The sequence below is a fragment of the Anguilla anguilla genome, chromosome 15, assembly GCF_013347855.1.
Source record: "Anguilla anguilla isolate fAngAng1 chromosome 15, fAngAng1.pri, whole genome shotgun sequence".
Taxonomy (NCBI): domain Eukaryota; kingdom Metazoa; phylum Chordata; class Actinopteri; order Anguilliformes; family Anguillidae; genus Anguilla; species Anguilla anguilla.
Window position 1 is genome coordinate 14364467 of NC_049215.1, and position 25322 is coordinate 14389788.

Below are 25322 nucleotides of genomic sequence, written 5' to 3' on the forward strand. Positions count from 1 at the left end.
GGCTGTGATTTGATCGGGGATGGAAGGAGAAAGCTTAATTGCTTTTCTGTTATTGCGCTGTGACTGGGTGGGCTGCGCTGTCGCCTCACGCGGTGTAGCTTTACCGCAGTTACACAATTACCGCAAATGAGGAAGTATTGCCTTTTAAACCTTAAGTCTCAGCAGCGTCTGAGGATAACCGCGCACGGCCGCCAGGGAGCGCGCTCGCAAACGAAGCTCCATTAAGAGCCCTTCCCCGCTAGCCGCGCGACGGCGCCGCGTCGTCCGCCACCGGTGGCCGGGCGGCGTTAAGGCGCGTGATTAATAGTCTCTAATACGCGCTTCGAAGACGCGGCTGATGAAGCCGCGCGGAGAGCCAAGGTAGATTAATTGCCGTGGAAACAAACCGCCGACCACAAAAAAAAAAAAAATAAAAAAATAAAAACAGGTAGAGAAAAGGGCCGATGAGGAAGGGGGGAGAGATTAATATGTAGAAGGCCTCTCTCACTCACGGGCCATTACAGCCTTCGGTGCGGCTGCTTAGCGTGTTATTTGAAAAGGAAATAAAGAGAGAAAAACAGGGCGAGGTGCCTGATATAAACAGGCCTATTTTACATAATGTTTTCTCTGCCAGGGCTGTTTAGCTGTCACCGCACGCCAAACAGGTCTTCCGGGGAGCAGCACTTCCTGCTAACGGCGGAGAGGAAAAAATAAATAAGAATAACGCCAGCATTAAAGGGCATAACAATGCGTACCGCTGCCAGGACAGAAGCGCTATTCCACTAGCGCCGTTAGCCTAACCGGGCGGCTAGGACAGGGGTGAGCGAACCCTCCCAGCCCTCGGCCCACTTCCTGTGGAAATACGGTAGCCCGTGTTAAAATATCCACTGACACACGTCTCAAACTGGAATGAACCGTTTCTCAGCGAGGGAGTCAGCCTCAAACGAACCCGTGCACTGCCAGCTGCGGCTTCCTCTGTCTGGAGTTAATGTCAGCAGGAAGTGTTTCTCCCCGTGTGCATCACGCGACCCCCCTGAACCCCTCTCACTGCCCGCTGTTTGGGAACACACCGCTGAAGAACGTGGCTGGACCCACCCGTCCCTTTACGGCTACCTCCACCCATAGTAACGTTTCCTCCCACGGCCTCACCCGAGATAACTTACTTTACTCTCACTTCACCATTCAGGCTGCGTATCTCGCAGAGCACAGATGTTTGACGGCACAATGAACAAATAAACAAAAAGGATGATCAGAACCTAGGCAAGTAAACAGGGACAAAAATGCATCTTTGGCAGAGGAACACTTTAAATCGATAGCAATAAGTACGAGTGGGGAGAGGCTATCTTTTTCTAGCAGATGCAGCTCGAACGGGCCAATCGGTGACAAAGCCAAAGAGAGAGAGAGAGGAGCAGAGCGGGGCTGAATGCCTAATGCATGTGTGCAAATACGCTGCCAACTTGTAATGAGCATCATCTTCAGATGTCAGCCCCAGTCTAATCCGTGATGAAACAGACTTCAGTTAAAAAGGTCTGCGGACGGCGCGTGTTTGAGGAGGATTAGCGGCGGAGTCGCGGCACTGGAGGTGCGGCCGGCGGCTGCTCAGTCTCGCTCTCCTGACGGGTGCGTTTGCCGCGGCTCACCCACGGCCCTCGCGTTCGACGGCAAACACGCGGCGACGCTCCCTGACTGCGTACCAGCCGCAAACACAAATTCCTCAAAGTCTTTTTTATGTCGTCTTTTATCCTTTCACATCTGACTAAAAATTCTGGATTCGAGATGCTCGTGGTTCTCTCATTCAGCGGCAAACCGATTGTTCCCTAACAGCACATAAAGATTCCCTAATATCACCTTTTTCGCGTTTTCTTCTCCCTGCTTCTTTTAAATCAGACGGAGGGATTCCTGTGCGGAGCGGCTGTGTTGACGCCCCATTAAAGCAGACGCTAGGGCTGCAGCTAGCTCGGCGCTCGTTAGGGAGAGAGAAGCAGAGGGTGGGGCGCGCAGCTTCTCCCTAATTGACGTTTCGGGCTGCGTGCGCCCTCCGGTTTAATACCAGAACGGGCGAACAAACGGCGAGCGCTCAGAAAGCTCCACCCCCCGCACCTGTCCTGCAGATGCTGCACACGTGCTGTGCAAATGAACCTGAAAGAGAACATGGGCAGGAACGCGTGGGTCACAGTCACAGCTACAGGTACGTGCGACAGGAGGCTTCGGCTGCTGCTTGGCCAGCGCGTTAATACTGAATAAGAGCCTGGTAAATGGTAAATGGTAAATGGACTGCATTTATATAGCGCTTTTATCCAAAGCGCTTTACAATTGATGCCTCTCATTCGCCAGAGCAGTTAGGGGTTAGGTGTCTTGCTCAAGGACACTTCGACATGCCCAGGGCGGGGTTTGAACCGGCAACCCTCCGACTGCCAGACAATCGCTCTTACCTCCTGAGCTATGTCGCCCTTCACTGACTGCACTCTCTCCTTCACCGTTATTCCTTTATCACAGCGTAAGGTATGAACAGACACAGCCACTGAAGGACTTTGCTTCCAACTGTAAAGCAGACACAGATGGTGGAAAAAGCGGATGTCCTTCCAATGGGCAAAGCCTGGCCAATTAACCACCGCTTTCCAATTAACAATTAGGTTTGTTAGCATTTCGGACTAATTCACTGGTCTGGGCCGAGTGCACCACACTCTCAACTGCAGAAAACAGGAGGAAAAACCCAACCCAGTTCAGTGTGAAGCAGAGCAGAAGTTACGCAGCTGACAGTGAGGCTGTATTTGCGCTGTCTGAAAATCGGGCCGAGAGGGAAGGCGTTTCCCAGGGCCCGGCTGTTCCGGCTGGCTGCCGAGTGCATTATGGGCCGGTGCAGGCCCAGTCATTCCTCCAGCGCTACGGCGTGAGCCTCCACCGCCCCGGCTCCACCTGCAGCTGCCCGCACCCTGCCGCTCTGACGGCGTGCTGCTCGGGTGCGGTCCCGCTCCTCACGCTAGCCCAGCAGCCTGCGGGGCTTTAAAATGGCCGCTTCTTCTCCCGCGCGTTTCCTGCTGAAAGGGATATCATGCCCTAAGTATTCATTGTGCGTCTGACTCAACGGCTTCCTTGATTCCTTTTCCCAGGTGAGCGCTTGCGTTTAATCCAGGCTTCCACACGTTCTGCTCTCCTGGCGAATCCGATCGCTCTCTTACACCTTGTGTCTTCATATTGAATTCACTGTCTTATCCCTTTTTCTTCTTTTTTGTGATGTGGAGCGTGGGCCGCTCGATGCTTCGGATGAAACACTTTTGCTGGCAAGGCTCTTTGCTATTTGCCATGGCTAATTTTTCAGCTGACTGGGTAATCAGCCCTTTAACACAATTCATTTTGCGAATTAGTCATACTTTCTCGGATTACTGTGGATGTGGTAGAGATGCAAAAATTCAGGCGGTGCAGAGTTGCAACATTCTGGGTGAATCCAGCTCGTGTGTTTCAATATTTAAGACTCAGTGAGGCATCACACGCTGTGTTCCTCCTCTCTCTCTTTTTACATTCAGAGCAGAAAAAAACAATTGTTGTGCCAGTTTAGGCGTGTGATGGAGAACAAGGCTTCATGAACCCCAAAGTGGGTGGAACTCTCGTGAGACATCCATAACTCGCTCATTTGAACCAATCTACGCTTTTCTGTGGGGAGCGATGTCTTCTGATTGTTTCGCAAAGGTCACAGACTTTGGGGAGCTTCCAGCAGCGAGGGTTCACCCAAAGCCTCGCTCCGCATGCACTTCCTCCCCAACCAGTCACTTGTTTTTCCTCCAGACTCCTGTCTGAACTACCTTCCAATTTCCAGTGCCGGAAGGCAGGTCTTTTTCTGCTTTTCTTTAGTGTGGAGGAGAGCTTCGTTTTTGGGGGCAAAGTGTGGCGTTTGTGTTTGTATCCCACTGGATACACTGGGTTTCTTATGAAAGTCCCGGGCATTGATCCTCAGCTCTTATGTGCCAGAACACAGTGGATGAGTGGGGGGCTATTTGAAAAGACGAGCTCTGCCCCTCATTGACTGATGATAGAGGGGTCTTGAGCTGTTGTGTCTCAGTCAGGGATTTTTGTACTGATGCCTGTAGGCTCAAGACAAATCTCCCTTGGGTTATTAAGGAGTCAAAAACAGTCAGTTTCCTTCTAGAAACAATCAAAGCGCCACTTTCCCCAGCGCAGCACCGAGCAGTGAAAGAGGACGGCACTGATGGGCTGCCAGATCTGTTTCAAACTCCGCAGCTACACGCCTGTGTTCAACTCGATCCCAGCCTCCTCTCTCCATCGCTTTCTGTCCGCCTTTTAATGCCTTTTTTCTAATTCTATTTTTTTTCTTTTATTTGCTGTCATTGTCACTGTCTGTTTTTGTAGTCTGCTGTTCCAAAGCTGTCGCCGTATGCTTGTTTTTTTTCTTCTAGTGTTCTTATTTTCCAGCTCTCGTCGGCGAATTAATTTTAAATTCAGAATCATTAATGGGCCGGTCGGTCTCGGAGTCCAGCTGTCATATCGCAGTCGTGCGTCTACGCGTTCGTCCGCGTCTCCCAGTCTCCCGCTCTCTGCTGTCAAAACAGAATCAATATGGAGCAACCGCTAAACTACAACAAAAAAAAGAAAAAAAAAGAGAAAAAACAAAGCCCAACTAAATGTTTTGGTTCTCCTTGCCCGTGCCTTTGAAAACAAGTGTAGACTTTGAGGCTGTGAGTATGCCGTTTGACTAACAGGTACACACAGTTAAATGCAAAAAGACTGGGACAGTGACACAATGTTTGTTGTTTTAGCTCTGTGCTCCAGCATTGGATTTGAAATGAAACAATATGAAGTTGTACACCCCCCCCCCCCCCCCAACTGTGGCTGCTAGCGACCAGCTATCACAAAGTAAGTAAGCCTACTGTTAGCTAGCGGTAATTAAATAGCATTCAAGTTACAGTATTACAACATTAATACACATTAAATGATCTGCAGGTTTAACAATATGATGGTAAAATCTTATTTTGCTTTCTTTCATATCTGCAATCTAATGGTTATAACTGGGTTAAAAACCTAAAAGAGATATTAAGAAGACAATCAATTGTCACATCTGAAGAATATCACCATATTCTGAATCCAGTTTCCTTGACCTTTAACTAAAAACATACGTTTCCATAAATGTAGAAAAGTTTTTCTTTCTAATTGAATTTTTTTTTTTTTTTTTTTAGTAACTGACTCACTAACCACCACAGAACAGAACACTGTCCGAGAATACAGCTTTTGTCATGGCAACCAGACGGCATGGTGACGGGCGTGAACACAGGGACAGGTGTGAAGGGAGAAATGCACAAGAGAAGACCAGCGCATGAGCTCCTATGCACGAAATCAGCCGGGCGGCTTTGCTTTTGCTGTTTTGTTTCACAACAAGCGAGGGATCCACAGTACCAGGATGAAAGAGAATTCTTCATTTGTAACTGCGCAAGAGTCGGCACTTTTGTTGTTTGTTCCCGTTAATAAAAACTCTCTGTGGTCGGAGAGTAGAGCAACTCACAGCCATAGCAATTCATGCATCTCCTCCACAGCACTCCCCTTACATATAAATACGTATACATATATATACATACACATACATGCATACATGTACACATGCATACTTTCCTGTTCACCACATTAAGTAAAGAGCAAGCATGGTTTCCTCCCCCCCTCTTTTTAAGTAATTTCTTCAGTTAGAAATGTTTCTTGTGATAAATATTCAGCTCTAAATAAGTGTAAAGGTCATGCTGGATTGACTGCTCTGATATTTTGATGTGCAGTGTGACCTTAAAAAGTTGGACACTTTTTTTGTTTTCTGAAGGGAGGGGTGTGGTGAAAAATGCATAATTTGTCCAGGGCTGTGCTTTAGGTTGAATGCTTTGTCCTCTCTCTCAGCTCGAGCAGTCCTTAGCACAGCGTGTAGCGGAGCAGCGCATAGCACTGTAGCGCTTAGCACAGCGTGTAGCGGAGCAGCGCATAGCACTGTAGCGCTTAGCACAGCGTGTAGCGGAGCAGCGCATAGCACTGTAGCGCTTAGCACAGCGTGTAGCGGAGCAGCGCATAGCACTGTAGCGCTTAGCGCGGCGCGTAGGGGAGCAGCACGGAAAGGCTCATCCTCAGTGCCGTTCACATTCACGTCCGTCACCTTTCTGACAAGTTGTCTGAGCGTGAAGTGTGGCACAAGAGACTTTCTAGGCTCCAGTCTGGAGAACTCACATCAGGCTGGCCACCACAGAGCCATGTGACATCTTCCATATGGAACTTCAGTTCCCAACATGCACATCTACTCAGAGACATCAGAAATCAGTTGCCAACATGCACATCCACTCAGAGACAAGAAAAATCAGTTCCCAACATGCACAGGCACTCATAGCCTTCAATAATTAGCTCCCAGCATGCACAGCCAATCAGAGTAATAAAACCACAGTTCCCAGCATGCATGACCACTCAGCCATGGAACTTTAGTTTACAACAAACAAAACCGCTCAGAGCCATGGATCATGGAGTTTTGGTACATAATCTTTTAAAGGATTCTGTTATTACCGGCTGCCAAAGTGAAATAGAATGTTTTTCACCACTTTTTCATCACAGTTCAGCAAATTCTATTCCCCAGAACACCCTTTCAGAATGAGAATGTTGTGGTCAAAATAAAAAGAGCTTAATTGTTAGGTTAAAATACTTGATCTAGACAAGTTTCCAAAACTCTCCTCAGGTATCCCCAGCTCGAGCCAGGAATTTGTTGTGTTCCGCTGCTGACACGTTTTCACATCATGATGTGATTGTCTAGATTTTTGTTTACTTAGGTCATTGTAACAAGCAATAATTTTGTCAATTTACCTATAGCAAGCTTCAATGTCAAAACCTCACCTTTTGCCTCTGTGCCCTTCTTTCACCCGTAACATGCATAACGGGAAGCACCTAAAAGTGTTCTACGCACTTTACCACAGTGTGATAATTGCAATTGCAATAAATATTTGAATATAATAAAAAGTCTTATATTTTGGAATCGGATATTCAGATGTAATTTTCTGGTCCAGTTGGCAACAGGCACTGCCACTCAGAGCCATTTAAGATTTTAAAAGACGTGCTCTGGAAAAATCTCAATAAGATAGATTTACATAAAACTGTAATACAAAAAAACAAAAAACAAAACAAAGGCAGTAGGGGTTTGTCTGAATCACCAATCTGCATGTAATTCTTGAAGTCATAGCCATTCTCTCCATAATCCTGCTTTGATTTCAGAGAAAACGAAGTAAACAACAACTTTCAAATAAAAACATGTTCAATTCTAAAAGCGTATTTTATTTGGAGGTAAAGTAACATCCAACCGCCGCACAGATTTCAGGGAGAGAGGGCAGAACTGACGTTCTGAGCAGGGCCCGGCCGAGCGTAGCTCTTTCCACCCACAGGAGGAGGAGACGGCGCGGGTCCTAAAACCCGTGATCAGCCAGACACTCGCTCTGTCAAACGCAGGCCGGGGCGGGGGCGTCAAACCCAGCTCCTGCAGGGCCTCCGGGCTGCGAGCTGGTTTTAGTTCCGACCGATTACCCAGGCTTAATTGGTCCAATTAGTTAATTAGCGGCGTTCAGTCACGGTGGTGCGCCTTCCCCGGGAACGCGGCAGAGAGCGAGAGAGCGGGGAGGCGCGCGTGTGCGGAACACAGTCCCAAACCGGGTAAGCGGCTGGCCTAAATAAAGACATTAAGAGCAGAGGTTGAAAGGAAAACCTAGCGAACGGAGCAGTCCTGCAGGAATTGAGTTGGGTTACCACCGTCCAATTCGTCTTCATTTATTGCCCTAATTTACTTCCTCTGTAGCGAGGACGGAGTGTTAGCTATCTCTTGCTCGCAAAAACGCTCCCTTTCTGCTTCTCTTTTCATTTTCCCCCCCACATCATTCCCAGCTCATTTAGGTTGTATGGGTCTGTGTGTGTGTGTGTGTGTGTGTGTGTGTGTGAGAGAGTGTGTGTGTGTGTGTGTGTGTGTGTGTGTGTGAGAGAGTGTGTGTGTGTGTGTGTGTGTGTGAGAGAGTGTGTGTGTGTGTGTGCGTGTGCGTGATTCAAGGTTACGGTTCGAGCTTCACAAAACCACACAGTAATGCTGTTAGCAGCATTTAATTCCACTGCCTGAACTCTGTGCCAGTGTCCTTTTTATTAACCCACTTAATAGGCTAATAACCTGGTGTGAACAGGAGTGCTTTTGAGGAGGGCACTGGGGTCGTCTGTATACACAGGTATCCACGCTGTAAAGGAGGTGGTTGTGGGGGGCATGGTTACCATGGGAACGAGGTTCAAACTCAGCGAGGAAGCAATGCCCCTGAAGTTCCACTGGCTCACAGCTGATCTCACACAGGGAAAGTTTCTTCCTCTCAGACAGACACCCCCAAAGCATTTTCTCACCTTTTAACACATCACGCTGTGTGTGTGTGTGTGTGCATGCGTGCATTCCCTCTGCCTCTCTGGACTCCTCATCTAAAGACCCGTTATTCACCAGAGAGGGAAACAGTCCATCGAGAGTCAAAACTGACAGACAAACCGGCACAGAACTCTTCCTTTCTTTTTTCGTGACATGCGTGTTTTTAGAACTTACTTTTCAAAAATGTTAAACACATATTTTTTTTTACCCATCCTGCTCCCAATTGGCAGTGAACAATGTAGAACTGGCAGTTTGGCAGGTAGAGGCTTAGGATAGATTTACAGACGGAGTTACAAATGACTATTTTCTTCATTGAGCCAGTGATGGATTGTACTTTTATCAAAATGATAACGCCGTCTGTGCATTAACTAGGGGAAAATGTTTAAATAGTGTTTAAATAAAGAACATTTTAGAGAGAAAATGGGTAGGGGGCCATTTGTAACATTATGCAAGACTTGTGCGGTATCTGCAGAAGAAACCGTGAGCCAATCATAATCACCGTTCGAGGATGATTGTGCTCCTGGGACGAAAGCCATGAACACATATCACACTTAATTTCTCACCTATTATTTTATAATTACTTTACTTCATAAATTATCAAGACATCATCAAAGCTTTCAATCAATAAAGTGATGTGATTTCTGAACTGTCGCATGAACTGGTGAGTCAGCAGAACTGCTAAGTTAAGCAGTTAAGCACCAGTGGTAATTAACACGTGTGTAAGACTGCAGCCTTTAATGAGCATAATGGCGATAAAGTCGGTATTTTAAACTCGACATCATCTGCCGCAGTGAGTTTTGGGGTTTGAGTGAATACAGAAATGAAACCGTGCGTTTTGGGCTCCAGGATCAAACGAGGCCACTCCCCGCCCGACAAATCCCCGCCTCCTGGCACGTGTCATCTGTCAGGCCGACGCCCTCCCCGCCAGCGCAAGGTCGGCAGTCATTAGCCAGCAGCTTGGCGAGAATCGCGGCTGAGGCGGGGTCCCGGCGCTGTGGCTCTGCATGCACGCCTGACAGGCCTTCCTCAGGCTCTACAGAACCTCAGGAGAGGGGGGGTTGCCAGTTTGATTCCCGCGAGACCCGCTTTGCTCTGGCCCCCGATCCGCACCGGTTAGCCTCCGGAGCGCTACAGACGGAGGATGTGTAAACAGGCTTGCTCTCCCGCGCTCACCCCGGATAAGGGCTCCCGTCTTGCAGGCAAGCAGCAATAATGAGCACAATGAGCGCGTCTGCTGAGCCCAGCTCGGCCCTCCCGCCCCTGCGACCCGCTGCACAATTAGCTCATTGTGTTCATGAAAGGCTGGAGAAATTAACTGGCTCCCAGCCCAGGCTCAGCACAACAGTGGGCACATTTTACTCCGGAACATGAAGGAATTCAATTCAACTGACACAAAATTCAATTTACGGCATTTCCATAAATTATTCTACACAGTGTTTATTATTACTATTATTGTTCATTTGCGTATTCTTTATTTAGATGTCTTTATTCCGAGGACCCTGTACAGCTTAATTTTTAACAGAATGCACATTCTGTTAAAAACTGCACAGAATGGACATTCACTCAAGCAATAACAGTAACGGAATGTGCTCAAAGGTAACACAGCACCGGGATGGGAACTAAACCAGCAACAAGCCCACTTCCATAACCGCGATGCTACCAAGTGACCATGCAGTGTTAAAACTAAAAGCACAGCCAATGATTGCTGCAAAATAAATACCATGACCAGTCTTTGGTCATGTCATTGGTCACGCATGTGCTGAGAGGTTTTGCACGTGCTGAAGGTGTTAGCGAATTGGGCCGTCGACCGTGTGCGAATGCGTCGGCACAGAGCCCAAAAACAGCTGGGATAATTTGGCGGTGATGAATGGGGCCTGCCAGCTCAGTAATGGCATACGTAAGCAGGGGGAGGCCAGCGCAGAGACGGATGTGTGAGAGAGAGAAGGGCCCCATGGGCAGGAGAGGGGCCCGGGGCCAGCCCGTCCACACCCGCTCCGAAGGGCTTTTAAACGGTATTATTCTACAGCGGAGGGGGATGGGTTCACACTAAATCATGCATGCGCTTTAATAAATCTCTGCTGAATGATCCCATACCCAAGCGCGGGAGACATAATTGGGTTACTACATCTCCCTTTAATAAGCACGGATCATCAGACCGCAGGTGCTTTTCTTTATACGCTTCAGAAAAAAAAGGGATTATCTGCATTTTAATTGCTGCTCCCTTCAGAATTACAACTAAAAAGTCTTTATTTTAAAAAAATAATAACTACAGTACAATTACCAATTCCATTTAATGTATCAAATAAGCGTTGCACATTGCAACGCATGACAAAAATGATTTGCATGATCTCCTCTCGGAGACCGTTTGGAGTCAGAGAATTTAACCTCTGAGAAGAGGAAGAGGAAAAGAGAACGCATGTTGCCAATTAAACAGAGTAACTCTGAAGCGCGCACCTTTAAACAGTCTGAATAGTTTGATTTTATTGGATTAAACGCAGTGCTGCCGCTCTAGTGGAGGTCAGAACAGCGAATGCTCGCAAAGTGGCTCTGATGTTGACTCCAGAACGTTCCGAAGTCGAGTTCCGCTCATTTGCATTTGCAATTTAAGGCGAGATGTCCTTTCGCGCTACGGGAGCTGAGCTCCACACGCGCTGTTTGGAACGAATCTGATTTCAACTTAAAAGCACCTGAAACTCTGGAAGCAGCCAAGTATTTAGTTAATTGTTCTGCAGTAATCAAATTACACATCTGCTCATACACCCACCTAGGGCTAGGCGATATGGCCAAAATCATATTTTTCATACTTTTGACAGTAGAACGGTATTTAACGTTGTTTGGTTTTCTGATACAAATTACAGGAGAAGTAAACTGAAATGTAACGTAATTGCAGAAAAGGAGGACAAATCGAAATGCAGTAATAAACTGAAACATGAACACTGAACTAGTGTGTAATATTGACAAACATTTAAAAATTGGATAGCAAACATAAAAAGCCCTAATGTGCACCCGGCAAGTGTTACGAAACAAAATACTCAAGCTAGGAAAATCAAAAAAATAAATAAAAAGTAAAAACCCAAGCACCTAGGTTTGGAATTAAATTTAAAAAAAGACTTCCAGGTAGGGCAGGGCGATAAACCACATCAACAATCCTCAACTATTTTAAAAGCCAAATAACAATCATCACCACGTGCCAAATCAGCTTTCTTTTGATTTTATTATTTTTTTTAAATCATACCTGATGTGGTAATAAACATCCAAACTTTTTTTGGGGCCATATAAAATGCTGCCAGGATAAAAAAAATTAAGTACCACTGCAATCTATTGGGTGTTGATGACATCCACATTGCAGCTTGCACATGATTAACAAAAACACATCACATGACCCCAAAAAAGAAAGATGACTAATTACACTTAAAAACATTCAATAATCGTCGATATGGTGCACACAGCCCTACTTCCAGGTATTTGTTAATGATATAAAAGTGCAGCCAGATGCAGCAGAGGGTGAGGGGTTTCACCACCGGTGTCACTCCGACTTCAACATGAATACTTTATGAAATGGAGTTTCATTCAAACAGACAATTCACGCTAGGTTTTACCGTACTGTAGCAAGGTGCAATGTTATCGTCATTGGATGAAAAACAATAAAATACCTTTGACAACGGTGTTACAAAACAGCATGGCGCTGCATGAATTCATGCCGGTATACCGGAAAAAAATGTAACGGTATACCACCCAGCCCAACACCCACCACCACTGACTTTTTAATCCAACACATTCAGGGCTAAGCATGACAGAAATGAATCCACAGTGCATCATGAAGGACAAGTATCTAGAATGCAGATCGCTTTACAGGGTCTCAAAAACTGCACTGGTTCTTCATCACTCAGATGTGGCTCTGTTTCTGTGCTATTGACACAAAAAGCTAATTAAACACTCGTGAGGCGAAAACCCTTTCTGAACGACACCCTGTCTGCGCGTGGTGTGTGTGGAGAGGCCGCTGGAGGATATGTGGGTGAGAGAGAGAGTGTCCTTACCACCACCCCAAACTGCTCCGGCTCAGACAGGTTAGCGTACTCGTGCTTGTACTTCACCAAGGCATTCAGCTGCTCCTGCTCCGGAAGGTGCTTCACCAGGTTCTGTTTAGGGAGACAGAGGGAAGGAGGGATGAAACAAAAGAGAAAAAGGTACAGCATGAAAGAGTAGGAGGGATATAGGGAGACAGACAGAGGAGAAGGGATGAAAAAAGGAAGAGGAGAGAAAGATATGAGAGTGAGAGCTGGACTACATGTGCTGTGTGCTGAGCTACATGAGCGGTGTGCTGAGGTACATGTGCTGTGTGCTGAGCTACATGAGCGGTGTGCTGAGCTACATGTGCTGTGTGCTGAGCTACATGAGCGGTGTGCTGAGCTACATGTGCTGTGTGCTGAGCTACATGAGCGGTGTGCTGAGGTACATTAGCTGTGTGCTGAGCTACATGAGTGGTGTGCTGAGGTACATTAGCTGTGTGCTGAGGTACATGTGCTGTGTGCTGAGCTACATGAGCGGTGTGCTGAGCTACATGAGCGGTGTGCTGAGCTACATGAGCGGTGTGCTGAGCTACATGAGCGGTGTGCTGAAGCACTTTCGCTTCCATTAGCAAATCAATTCTCCTCTAATGTGAAGCGGCGCAGAACACAGCTTGCCGCAGGTTGCAGAGGAAACAGCAGTTATTACACATCAGAAATCACATCAAACAAGCCGCTTTCTACTGTTCTACTGACAAGGAAGAACGAGGGCTTTACACTTACAGGGCTTTGTACTTGCTCAGTGGTGTGTGTGTGTGTGTGTGTGTGTGTGAGAGAGTGTCTGAGTGCGAGTGTGTGTGCTTGTGCAGGTGTGCATGTACATGTGTGTGTGAGTGTGTGTATCCATGTGTGCGTGTGCATATGTTTCTTTGTGTCTGTCTCTTTGCAAGTATCAGAGCGGATAGAAAAACATGCATTTTGTATAAAACAGCACGGTGATTACACTAAACACCAAATACCTCCCCTAACCAAATCTTACCCCTAGGGTGTACAGGCACTGCTGACGCCCCCCCAAACGACCTCCATCCAACCCCTGACCCCAGAGCAGCCTATAAGAGCTACAGAAAATCTCTACCCCAGAAGACTTCCACAACTGTGCCAGGAATCAAAAGCTGGTACAAAAGTGTAGATATACTTGACCTTAAAAGTATATGCAGCAGCCTGGAATGCATGACATACACTCTAACCCCATGGAACATTAATTCCTGAGCATATTAGAATATCGGGCAGATGGGAAGCAAAATAAATAAAGAAAAGGGCTTTGTAGAGTGGACTGCTGGAAGGAGATTCCTTGTGAATTATTTTGGTTCAAATTAATTCAGCGCCTAACTCAAGCCCTGTTTAACAGTTGGCCGAATGCAATTACCCGAACTCCCTTTCCCTGCAGAAAAACATTAAAATGTATAGCCGCCTCTTCCAGGAATTCCTGAATTGATTTTGGTTCTTAATGAAGCTGTGTGAGTGATGTTCAGACTCCCACTGAAGTGTGCGGGCTGGCCAGGTGCAGCCCGGTCTCTAATTGACCGGAGGACAGAGCGCGCGCAGGGCCCCGGGAGACGGGGGAGGGGGGTTTACCGAGCGTGCCCCGCGGCCACTGCGCACCCCAACCCGGCCGGCCCGGCTTCTCGCTCTTTAATTAGGGCTCGCCCCATGGCGGCCGCTTTCAGCTTTGGGAGTTCTGAAGATCTAAGGACGGACTGAGGTGATGGGGGATCGCTGCATTTGACCCCACCACCAGGTGATTAACAGACATCAAAGAGGGAAACCAAGGAGAATTACATTCCAATGAGCTTTCCAAAGACGAGTCTACGTAAACACATCACCAGCAAGGCTCCATCACTGCTTCACAAACGCAATGCCAGTTACAAGACACAGACGTAAAGCGCAGTGTGTTTTGTCCTGCCGCGCGGTGCTTTACCCAGCACGCCCCTCTCCCACCGCTCACCTGTATCATGGGCTCGCTCAGCTGCTCCTCGTCCACCTCCAGCACGATCCTGCGGATCTCCTGGTACGGCATGCGGAAGGAGCCCAGGAAGATGGCTGCCCAAAGGGGAAACAAAAACACAGGCGTCAGCCTCCGCCCCACGCTTGAGGACCCAGGCCCAGTTTACGTTTCCCTGCGCGACGGGGGAAAGCACGGCGGGTCTTTGAGCCTACAGGTAAGACCGCAGAACTGAAGACCCTGGCCTGCTTGTGCATTCCACTGCAGGAGCGGCCTGACTCCAGGAACCCTGCAGTCCGAGGACGGCGAGAATCCGCTCGCCTGTGTGCTGCACATATCCATGGAAAGCGACCGTTTTTATTTAGTTATTTATTTTCTGAGGGCACCGCGAAAACAGCAAATTAAAATTCCGTGTAGAACTGAAACGCAGCGCTGAACTCTGGAGAGCACTGAGGTGTTGGGGAGGCTGAACTCTGTGCTGGAGAGCACTGAGGTGTTGGGGAGGCTGAACTCTGTGCTGGAGAGCACTGAGGTGTTGGGGAGGCTGAACTCTATGCTGGAGAGCACTGAGGTGTTGGGGAGGCTGAACTCTGTGCTGGAGAGCACTGAGGTGTTGGGGAGGCTGAACTCTGTGCTGGAGAGCACTGAGGTGTTGGGGAGGCTGAACTCTGTGCTGGAGAGCACTGAGGTGTTGGGGAGGCTGAACTCTGTGCTGGAGAGCACTGAGATGTTGGGGAGGCTGAACTCTGTGCTGGAGAGCACTGAGGTGTTGGGGAGGCTGAACTCTGTGCTGGAGAGCACTGAGGTGTTGGGGAGGCTGAACTCTGTGCTGGAGAGCACTGAGGTGTTGGGGAGGCTGAACTCTGTGCTGGAGAGCACTGAGGTGTTGGGGAGGCTGAACTCTGTGCTGGAGAGCACTGAGGTGTTGGGGAGGCTGAACTCTGCTGGAGAGCACTGAGGTGTTGGGGAGGCTGAACTCTGTGCTGGAGAGCACTGAGGTGTTGGGGAGGCTGAACTCTGTGCTGGAGAGCACTGAGGTGTTGGGGAGGCTGAACTCTGTGCTGGAGAGCACTGAGGTGTTGGGGAGGCTGAACTCTGTGCTGGAGAGCACTGAGGTGTTGGGGAGGCTGAACTCTGTGCTGGAGAGCACTGAGGTGTTGGGGAGGCTGAACTCTGTGCTGGAGAGCACTGAGGTGTTGGGGAGGCTGAACTCTGTGCTGGAGAGCACTGAGGTGTTGGGGAGGCTGAACTCTGCTGGAGAGCACTGAGGTGTTGGGGAGGCTGAACTCTGTGCTGGAGAGCACTGAGGTGTTGGGGAGGCTGAACTCTGTGCTGGAGAGCACTGAGGTGTTGGGGAGGCTGAACTCTGTGCTGGAGAGCACTGAGGTGTTGGGGAGGCTGAACTCTGTGCTGGAGAGCACTGAGGTGTTGGGGAGGCTGAACTCTGTGCTGGAGAGCACTGAGGTGTTGGGGAGGCTGAACTCTGTGCTGGAGAGGGCGATACAGCGTTAGGGCAGCATCTCCGGATTAGCCAGCCGTGAAGAAAAGGCCTAAATAAGGAGAATAAATGAGCCGGTGTGGTTTTGGGTGGTTAACCGCAGGCACGTTAGGACAGCTCTCACAGTTACAGTGATGGGCCACGGGAGGGGAGCCCTGGACACGGACCCAAAGGCTCCGCGCAGAGCAGGAAAATGATTACAATACATTCATACAAGATGAAATGTGACGGCAAAAGAATGTTCCTTAATATCGGTACCCTTATTACTGGTCTAAAGATCTCGTGAGAAACTGCAACAGACTGCAGATGTGGACATTTGGGTGGAAGGATGCTTTCGTGTGTTCCTCTTAAAGGAACAGGTTTGGAATGTTAAAGCAAAGCAAACCCAGCCCTACTGCAGTGCTGCGAGACATTTACCCCAGCCACAATTCTGCAGTGGTTCTGATCAGGAGTCTTAGGGCCACAGTTCTGCAGTGGTTCTGATCAGGAGTCTTAGGGCCACAATTCTGCAGTGGTTCTGATCAGGAGTCTTAGGGCCACAGTTCTGCAGTGGTTCTGATCAGGAGTCTTAGGGCCACAGTTCTGCAGTGGTTCTGATCAGGAGTCTTAGGGCCACAGTTCTGCAGTGGTTCTGATCAGGAGTCTTAGGGCCACAGTTCTGCAGTGGTTCTGATCAGGAGTCTTAGGGCCACAGTTCTGCAGTGGTTCTGATCAGGAGTCTTAGGGCCACAGTTCTGCAGTGGTTCTGATCAGGAGTCTTAGGGCCACAGTTCTGCAGTGTTTCTGATCAGGAGTCTTAGGGCCACAGTTCTGCAGTGGTTCTGATCAGGAGTCTTAGGGCCACAGTTCTGCAGTGGTTCTGATCAGGAGTCTTAGGGCCACAGTTCTGCAGTGTTTCTGATCAGGAGTCTTAGGGCCACAGTTCTGCAGTGGTTCTGATCAGGAGTCTTAGGGCCACAGTTCTGCAGTGGTTCTGATCAGGAGTCTTAGGGCCACAATTCTGCAGTGGTTCTGATCAGGAGTCTTAGGGCCACAGTTCTGCAGTGGTTCTGATCAGGAGTCTTAGGGCCACAGTTCTGCAGTGGTTCTGATCAGGAGTCTTAGGGCCACAGTTCTGCAGTGTTTCTGATCAGGAGTCTTAGGGCCACAGTTCTGCAGTGTTTCTGATCAGGAGTCTTAGGGCCACAGTTCTGCAGTGGTTCTGATCAGGAGTCTTAGGGCCACAGTTCTGCAGTGGTTCTGATCATGAGTCTTTGCTTGAAGTTGCAGGTTTTTTTTCACTGTTCAATTTATCACTTTGACATGGATGATTAGCCTCATTTTCTTTTAATACAGGAAACAAAGGTCACAAGACTGCCTGATAAAATTCAATGAACTGCATAACTCAGCCTGCACTGAAGAGCAGTCTGAATCAAAGCAAAGTTTAACCAGTGTGGCTGTGATGGTCATTTGAGGGACAGAGTGTGTGTGTGTGCGTGCGTGTGCGTGCGTGTGCGTGCGTGCGTGCGTGCGTGCGTGCGTGCGTGCGTGCGTGCGTGCGTGTGTGTGCACGCGCGCGTCACTGTCATCAGTACGCATGTGATGTCAGTATGTTTGTGTGTATGTCGCATGCATGAGCATTTGCCTACATGCGTCTGTTGTTTGCGTGTAATCCATCACAGCTGTCGCGCTCTTTCCAGTTAGCGGTAAGCACAGCATACTTTGAGCGGGACCCGACGGCGAGATGGCAGTGCCTGGCGTCACCGCGTCGATAGGCGCTGCCTCATAAAGGGCGCTAACGCGAACGCCCCAGGGCGCTCTGACAGGTCACAGCTCACAGCCGATAGGTCAGCCTATCACATTCACATTCACATTCACACCGATTCCTTCAGCGCAGCACTGCAATGGCTGCTGCTGAAAACGGGATCGGGTGTTAGAAACATGAGAGATTTAAAAATCATAATAAAAGAGAATGTAATTAAATTAAACTGAATCAAATTAAATGGAGTAAAACTGTGTGGGCGCTGTAAGGTGGAGAACATTCTCCCGCTCTCTCCCTGCTGCTCAAGTGCGTTCCATATATTTACCTCCCCATTTCCTCAGCTATTCACTTTCTCTGTGGCGCACGCTGCTTTTATTGTCCTGACTGCAACCTCGGGACTTCCCAGCAGCCTTTGCTGCATTAAAAGGGAGGCAGGGCTGAACTGTGCAGCTTGCTGAATGGAGAAAGACAGCGGCAAAAGGAGGAAATTGAACGTTACAATTCCATCGATGATTACAGCTTTTCTGCCCTCTGTTCCAGGGGGTTGTTAGGACACAGAGGGGGTTGCAATTGGGGAAGGGGGGGGGTTGTTTGGACAAAGTGGGAGCTGCGAATAGATTGGCCATCTTTGCGAGCGGACGGGTCGCATGTCACAGACAGCGAGGATCCACGTGGTGAGGCAGACCGACCCTGAGATTCTGCACAGAGCAGGCCGTCAGAATCCAGTTCAGTCCCATCTATTTCAGTAACCAATTAATAAAAACATTTAATTTCCCACAATGTTCTATGAGGATTCTTCAAATGATTCATTGAATTCTGATTCATTTCTTTAATAGAATGAACCAAAATTGATTGACACCGCTCGTGGCAGGATTGGTTTGATTTGATTTGATTCTATTCACCTTTCTGCTGTAATGAACTTCACTTCGGTCTCCTCGGTGTAGCAGATGACTTTGTGCTTTTAGCACTGGAGTTCTGCTGGTGACAGACCTGTGTACAGGGCACGGGGGCTGCAGTGACCGGTAGGCTGACCGAGGGTGGTGTCATACTCACACAGGTTCTGAGCGATCTTGGGGTCCAGGACCTTCAGTTCTTTGATCCTCTTCTTGATGGATTTCTTCTCCTCCAGGTCGTCTTCCTCCCTCCTGGCTGCAAATGAAAGCCCACATTTATATCAGGTGTAAATGGCAGAACCGAACCCGGCCCTGCCCGGCCTGCCTCGAGCTCACGCTCTCCTTCTCTCTCCAGCCTCTCTCATTAGGCCGCGTATGGACAGAATTACTGGGGAGGGGCCGGGGCCGGCCTGCACCCCTATTAATACTCTTAAAGCTAACGATCGCACGCAGGCCGGGCTCCGCGCTCCAACACCGCCGCGCCATCAATACAAATATGCCACGTTTTCAAATTTCACACCAAACGACGTGTTAGGTCATACAAATGAGGGGAAAAATGGACCGGCTTGTTTCTGGCCCCTTTTAACACAGACTGAATTAAGGGTGCAAAAAGCTCTAGCGCTCGCTGATTAGCACGACGGCTTCATTTCAGAAAGCGTTACATAATTTAGAACAGGACTCCCAATGTGATGAGTATTCTAAAGACACACGCCCGCATGTGTCCATGTACACGCAGCACACTACGGAGGGAGGGAGAGAGAGAGGCGCGGTAGAAACTGGGTTTTGGAAGTAATCCCGTTTCCCCCGCGGCCCTGCAGAGCGGTCTCCATGGCAGTCTGCACGGACATGGCGCCCCAGCGGTGTTAATTAATGCAATATCACGGTAATTACTGAGAATGGAGAGCGTGGGTAGCTGCGGCTGGCTCTCTCCTTTGATTACTGTTAAAAACAGAATCAGGAACCTTTCACCTCTTCTAGTACACATCAGCACAGCAATGTTAGGGGGAGGGGGGGAGGGGGTCAACGCAACTTTAATTATTTAAGACACCAGATTAAGGGAACAAAATGGGAACTCCCACTGGATTGTGGGTAATTGCCTGGTGTGCTAATTACTAGGCTGCACCAGGCACAGGAGCTAAAAGCTTTAAAAAGCAGGTAGTTTAAACTTGAGGAAAAAGAATAGGGGGAAAAAAACTCTTGGGTTTGTGTGCGCACATGAGGACGGAGTGTAGCACAGTGGGTAAGGAACTGGGCTTGTAACCGAAAGGTCGCAGGTTTGATTCCCGGGTAAGCACACTGCCGTTGTATCCTTGAGCAAGGTACTTAACCGTAATTGCTTCAGTATATATCCAGCTGTATAAATGGATACAATGTAAAATGCTATGTAAAAGTTGTGTAAGTCGCTCTGGATAAGAGCGTCTGCTAAATGCCTGTAATGTACTGTAATGTGTTTGCGTATTCATGATATATATATGTGTGTGTGTGCGCGCGCATGCAGTTTTTTCTCCCCTCCCACGTCTCGCTTCATTAGCGCTTTCAGAAGAAGCATTCGCAACCAAACAGGCCGACACAGCATGAACAGCACAGGAATACAGATAGATAGAGAGAGAGAGAGACAGAGAGCGAGAGAGAGAGAGAGAGAGAGAGAGAGAGAGAGAGAGAGAGAGTGAGAGTGAAAAAAGAGAAAGAGAGAGAGCCTTTCCATGGGCATGTTTACACTGAGGCATAACCTTTATCAAACCAGTGAAAGTAAAGAAACACGCTCCAGCCGAGCTTTCCCCTTAGGCCTGTCTTAAAGCAAACAGGGAAATCAGCCAGTTACAGCAAAGCACTGAAGCCAGGGCTCGGACAGGGTGTACAACGCACTGCGACAACACTACACTGAGGTAATCACACAATCACTCTATTTGGGGATAAGCGTACTAGATTCAGGTAGTAACTGGGATAATCATACTGGGGTAGTGTGATACGCCCAGTACACAGGGATAATCACTATACAATGGAATCAATCCCCATGCAGTGAGATCACACACTGTACTGGGATATTCTCTCCACACAGAGGTAATCCCTCTACATCGGGGGTTAATCACACTGTACTGGGATATTCTCTCTACACAGAGGTAATCCCTCTACATAGGGGTTAATCACACTGAACTGGGATATTCTATCCACACAGAGGTAATCCCTCTACATAGGGGTTAATCACACTGAACTGGGATATTCTATCCACACAGAGGTAATCCCTCTACATAGGAGGTTAATCACACTGTGGGGTTCCACATTCAAAAGACTTACGTGGCTCTTCCTCTAGGACACTCTCTTCACATACTTTAGCAAAGAGGCGAGAGAGGGAGAGAAAGGGCAAGGGCCAGCATGAGTGCATTAAATGTTCATCATACAAGAAAAAATACAAGGAACAGCCATGAACTTTTACTGCTAGGCCAAGTAAAGCTGGAGACATGCTGGAAAAGAACCTCATGGATGACTAAGGGAAAAACAGTATGCTGTCCATCCTGTGACAAGCAGTGGGTCAATCAGCAAGATACAGGTGACATGAGGGGAGCACTGTCCAATCCCTGATAACATGCGCAAAATCTCAGACTCCACATGCTAGGCACACTGTTATCATCTGGCCAACTTCGCAATGCAACCAGAGCTCAATCCAACAGCATTTTGCCCATTACAGAGTAAGTTAAAACATATTTAAAGCATTTTAAGCATGCCTTGTATTTACCAAATAAATGATTTTGAGAATACATGAAGCCACAGGCAGGTGAGAACAATGTATTCAAATTAAATACAGAGTGTAGGATGTATTTAATTTCATATGAAGTTTACAGACAGTGTATTCAAATCCAAATGCAGTTTGCAGACAGTGTATTCAAATTCAAATGAAGTCTGAAGACAATGTATTCAAATGCAGTTTGCCACCAGAAGAGAGGGGGAGACAATGCTGAACAGTGAAGAAGCTGGTTAAGATTAGAACAGTCCCTATTAATCTGCACTCCAACTTACTGCCATAGAAAAGAAACAGGCTTGCAGCTAACATTTGCATGATAGGCATCAACTTCCTTAAGTTAAACATATGCACACTCACGTCTTCATCTACGGAATTAAGCTCAAGTAGATACAAGTGTGATACACAAAGATAACAATGAAGCAAGATAAGCAACACGGAGGTTAAATATTAGCATTTCTTTTTTCGGTGCACAGTGAATCACTCATTTTGTGTAAATGGGGAGAGGAGCTCAGTTACTCTGCGTCTGTGACAGGTGACAGATGACATGTACCCGCTGCCATACCGCAACGTGAGGCAGCGAGCGGGAAGGCCGGTCCGAATTGAGCAGAAACAAACTCAAAGCCGTCGGACTGATTGCACAAGCAACCTTGGGCTGGTACAAACAAGGTGTTCGGTCAGGTGGTTATCAGGTAATTAAATCGAACGGCTGCTTTACAGTTTTTTTGTGTGGGGTGGGTGGGATCTGGAATGTTGCGTATTCAGGCGCCAATTAATTGTCTCAGGGTAGGGTTCATTAGTTAATCAATCACAGAACGCGCCAGGCTCTTTGTTATCACCACAAACATCAGAAGGGTGGTAAGTGATAAGGGCTTAAGCAGGAACCAGGAGATGTCTTACATCATTAGGCCCCTATCAGCCGAGCTAATCTGTGAACCAGGAAATTAAACTCATCGGGTCCTTATTTGGCAGTCCGCCCCAGCAGCCAGCGAAGCGACACAGATCCTCTACAGGAGCCAGATGGGCGGCTCCAGTGGTCCTTCTCACGCCCGGCACGGCTTTGGCCCAGGACCACGGTGTCCAGTCTGACCTGAGAAGCTGTGGTCATGGGCCTTTTCTGGGACTGGAACACCCGATTCAACACATCAGCTCGTCACTGTCATCAATCAAGACCTTGTGTGGAATCAAGCGTTTGTGGAATTCAGTAGCTGAGCCTGCAGCTACAGAGGCCGTCCATGGCTGAGACTGGATTCCTGTGTTCTAGGAGGTTACAGATGGTAAGAGAACATTCCAGTGATTTAAATATAAGCACTTCGAGCTTTACCAACTTTATTATACATGTATAAAAATTGTCCTTGGTGCTCCCTACAACAAAGGATGATGTAATAACACTGGATAATGTAATAACTTGTTATAATGCAATAACTTTTTTTGTAATAAAACCTGGTAATGCAATAAACCTGTTGAACGGATAATGTAATAACTTTTTCCCGCTTAGTGTAATAACATTATTCAGGTGGGAAAGAACTTTTTCGATGAATAATGTAAAACCATCACTGAATGATGTAATAACTAAGCAAAATGACTGTCAAAGGCGTATTACATTCACTTAACTGTCACGAGAACACAGATGCCAAAGATTTACAGATATCACCAAAACACAGAGAAACAGCTTAGGATCGCATCTGTTATATTAGTTCAGGCTAATATCTTTTTATTATTTATCATCATTATTCTTTATCAGGTTTAGATTCTTTGTCTTGGGACTTGCTGTGGATGTAATGTGCGTGTTTCGGGTTCTTGCTCTGCGGTTCATTTGCATTTGTGCTTTAGCGATGCTACGTACACACTCGCCTGTCTGAGAACGTTAGCCAGGTCTGGCGCCATTACTCATGTAAATGGGATGAATGCACTTATGTTCTCCTACATTGTTAGTGGCTCTGGATAAAAGCATCTGCTAAATTAATGTAATGGACTGTCACAAAAATTATGGTCTGTCTCTAGCCATTAACAAGGAGGGATCCGCACATTTTACCTCGATGCGACCCTGTCATTTTCTTCCCTCAACCTTCCTTCTTCCCTCAATCATAGCACACTGAAAGGCAGGGTATGAATACATCAAATGGAGGATTTTTGAGTATCCAAGATGAGATTTATTCATAACAATGAGCATTACTTTTGGGTAGCCACTAGGCATACGAATAGATGATTTGATACAGTGATAATGTTAGTTTTCATGGAGCACAATGAAAACACTATAACTACAGCAATTTTAGCCAGCACTGAATGATCTGCAGTCCTTGCTTCTGGAGACCATGTGAGTGCAGGCTTCTGTTGCCACTCCAAGCTTTTTGTTTGCCACAGGAAAGACAGTCCTTATGGAAAGTTAACTACAGTAATTACTAGAGTGCTATCTACAGAAAGAGCACACCTGGTATCTGGTATATGATTAGAGTGCTCTCCGCACCTTCGCCCTACCATAATAATATATACATTTCCAGAAACACTGTTCAAAACTTTGAAAGTAAGTTTGAACACACCAGGTTTAATCAGAATAAGTTGCTGGAATTGTTACTTGCATCATGCTTTATTTTGAATGATTTTTTCAGGCTCTCACTTTGCAGCTACAGGTGGAGGCCATTCAATAGGGCACTGGCAGATACAATGCTACCTGAACAGCTTGTGCCCACCACAGCTTAGGACCTACTGCACTCATATCTGGAGCTCTGCTGGAGGGATGCGGCACCGCTCTCCCACAACAAAGCCAATCAGCTCAACTCCGTGGACAACGCTGGCGGAGATCGCTGCCTAAGCCGTGGTCCCAAGTTGGGTTAAGGTCTGGTGACTGAGAAGGCTGTGGAACGTGAACAGCATCACTGTTCCTCATAAACCGCAGGTGAACACACATGCGCTCTGCGTATAGGGACGACATCACCCTGGAAGACGCCCCTTGGGGCAGGAGAGAAATGCTTTAACACGGAATGAGGACGAAAACTCAGAGTCACTGAATAGTCAACGGCATCTAAGGAGATAATTACCTCCAAACGGCGCCATTAAGGAGCCACTGGCACACTTCACTGTTAGACAGAACCACTGAAGGATGATTCATCTGACCACATTAGACCTGAAATGGAACATCCCGGCTCCACTGACAGACATGCGGAACCACTGGTGCTGAGAGCACGGAGCTCACTATCTGGTTAGTGAGAGAGCACGGAGCTCACTATCTGGTTAGAGAGAGAGCACGGAGCTCACTATCTGGTTAGTGAGAGAGCACGGAGCTCACTATCTGGTTAGTGAGAGAGCACGGAGCTCACTATCTGGTTAGTGAGAGAGCACGGAGCTCACTATCTGGTTAGTGAGAGAGCACGGAGCTCACTATCTGGTTAGAGAGACAGCACGGAGCTCACTATCCGGTTAGTGAGAGAGCACGGAGCTCACTATCCGGTTAGTGAGAGAGCACGGAGATCCGTGTGTGTGTATATCTGTGCGAGCGTGTGTGCGTGAGTGTGTGCGCGAGTGTGTATCCGTGTGTGTGTATATCTGTGCAAGCGTGTGTGCGTGTGCGTGAGTGTGTTTCCGTGTGTGTGTATATCTGTGTGAGTGTGTGTGCGTGTGTGTGTATGTGTGCGTGAGTGTGTGTGTGTATTTCTGTGTGTGTGAGTGTGCGCGTGTGTGTGCGTGTGTGAGTGTGAGTGTGTGTGTGTGTGCGTGTGTGTGTGTGTGCGTGTGTGTATGAGTGAGTGTGAGTGTGCGTGTGTGTGTGTGTGTGAGTCACAGTGGGAAGAGAGCCGGGGGTGGTAGTCACACTGTGACTGCAGAGCTCCGTCTCTCAGAAGCAGCCCACAGTGATCCCCGCCTGCTGTCTGCACAGCTGACCTCTAATTAGCCAGGTGTGCGGCGGATGGCTGCGGGGTTTGTTTGTGTGCGCTGCGTGGGGGGAGGGCTCGACAGCCGCACGCCGCGCGTATGACCGCGGCCCGGGCCTCTGACCTTGGCTCCAGCCGCAAATTGAACCGATTGGCCGGCGGTGTGCGCGCTCTCAGTGAGCTCGCTGC

The 25322-nt window shown here is 48.0% G+C and overlaps 1 protein-coding gene across 3 annotated transcripts in view; it reads right to left on the minus strand.

Moving 5' to 3' along the window:
- LOC118214550 (protein diaphanous homolog 3-like) overlaps positions 1-25322 on the minus strand; it is a 334802-nt gene that overhangs the window by 111511 nt on the left and 197969 nt on the right. For all 3 annotated transcript variants that reach the window (XM_035394600.1, XM_035394601.1, XM_035394599.1), the window contains 3 exons: positions 18688-18783; positions 14399-14493; positions 12424-12525 (listed from right to left, as the gene is read on the minus strand). In XM_035394600.1, the coding sequence (XP_035250491.1) occupies positions 12424-12525; positions 14399-14493; positions 18688-18783 (293 nt within the window). The remainder of the gene's footprint in view (positions 1-12423; positions 12526-14398; positions 14494-18687; positions 18784-25322) is intronic.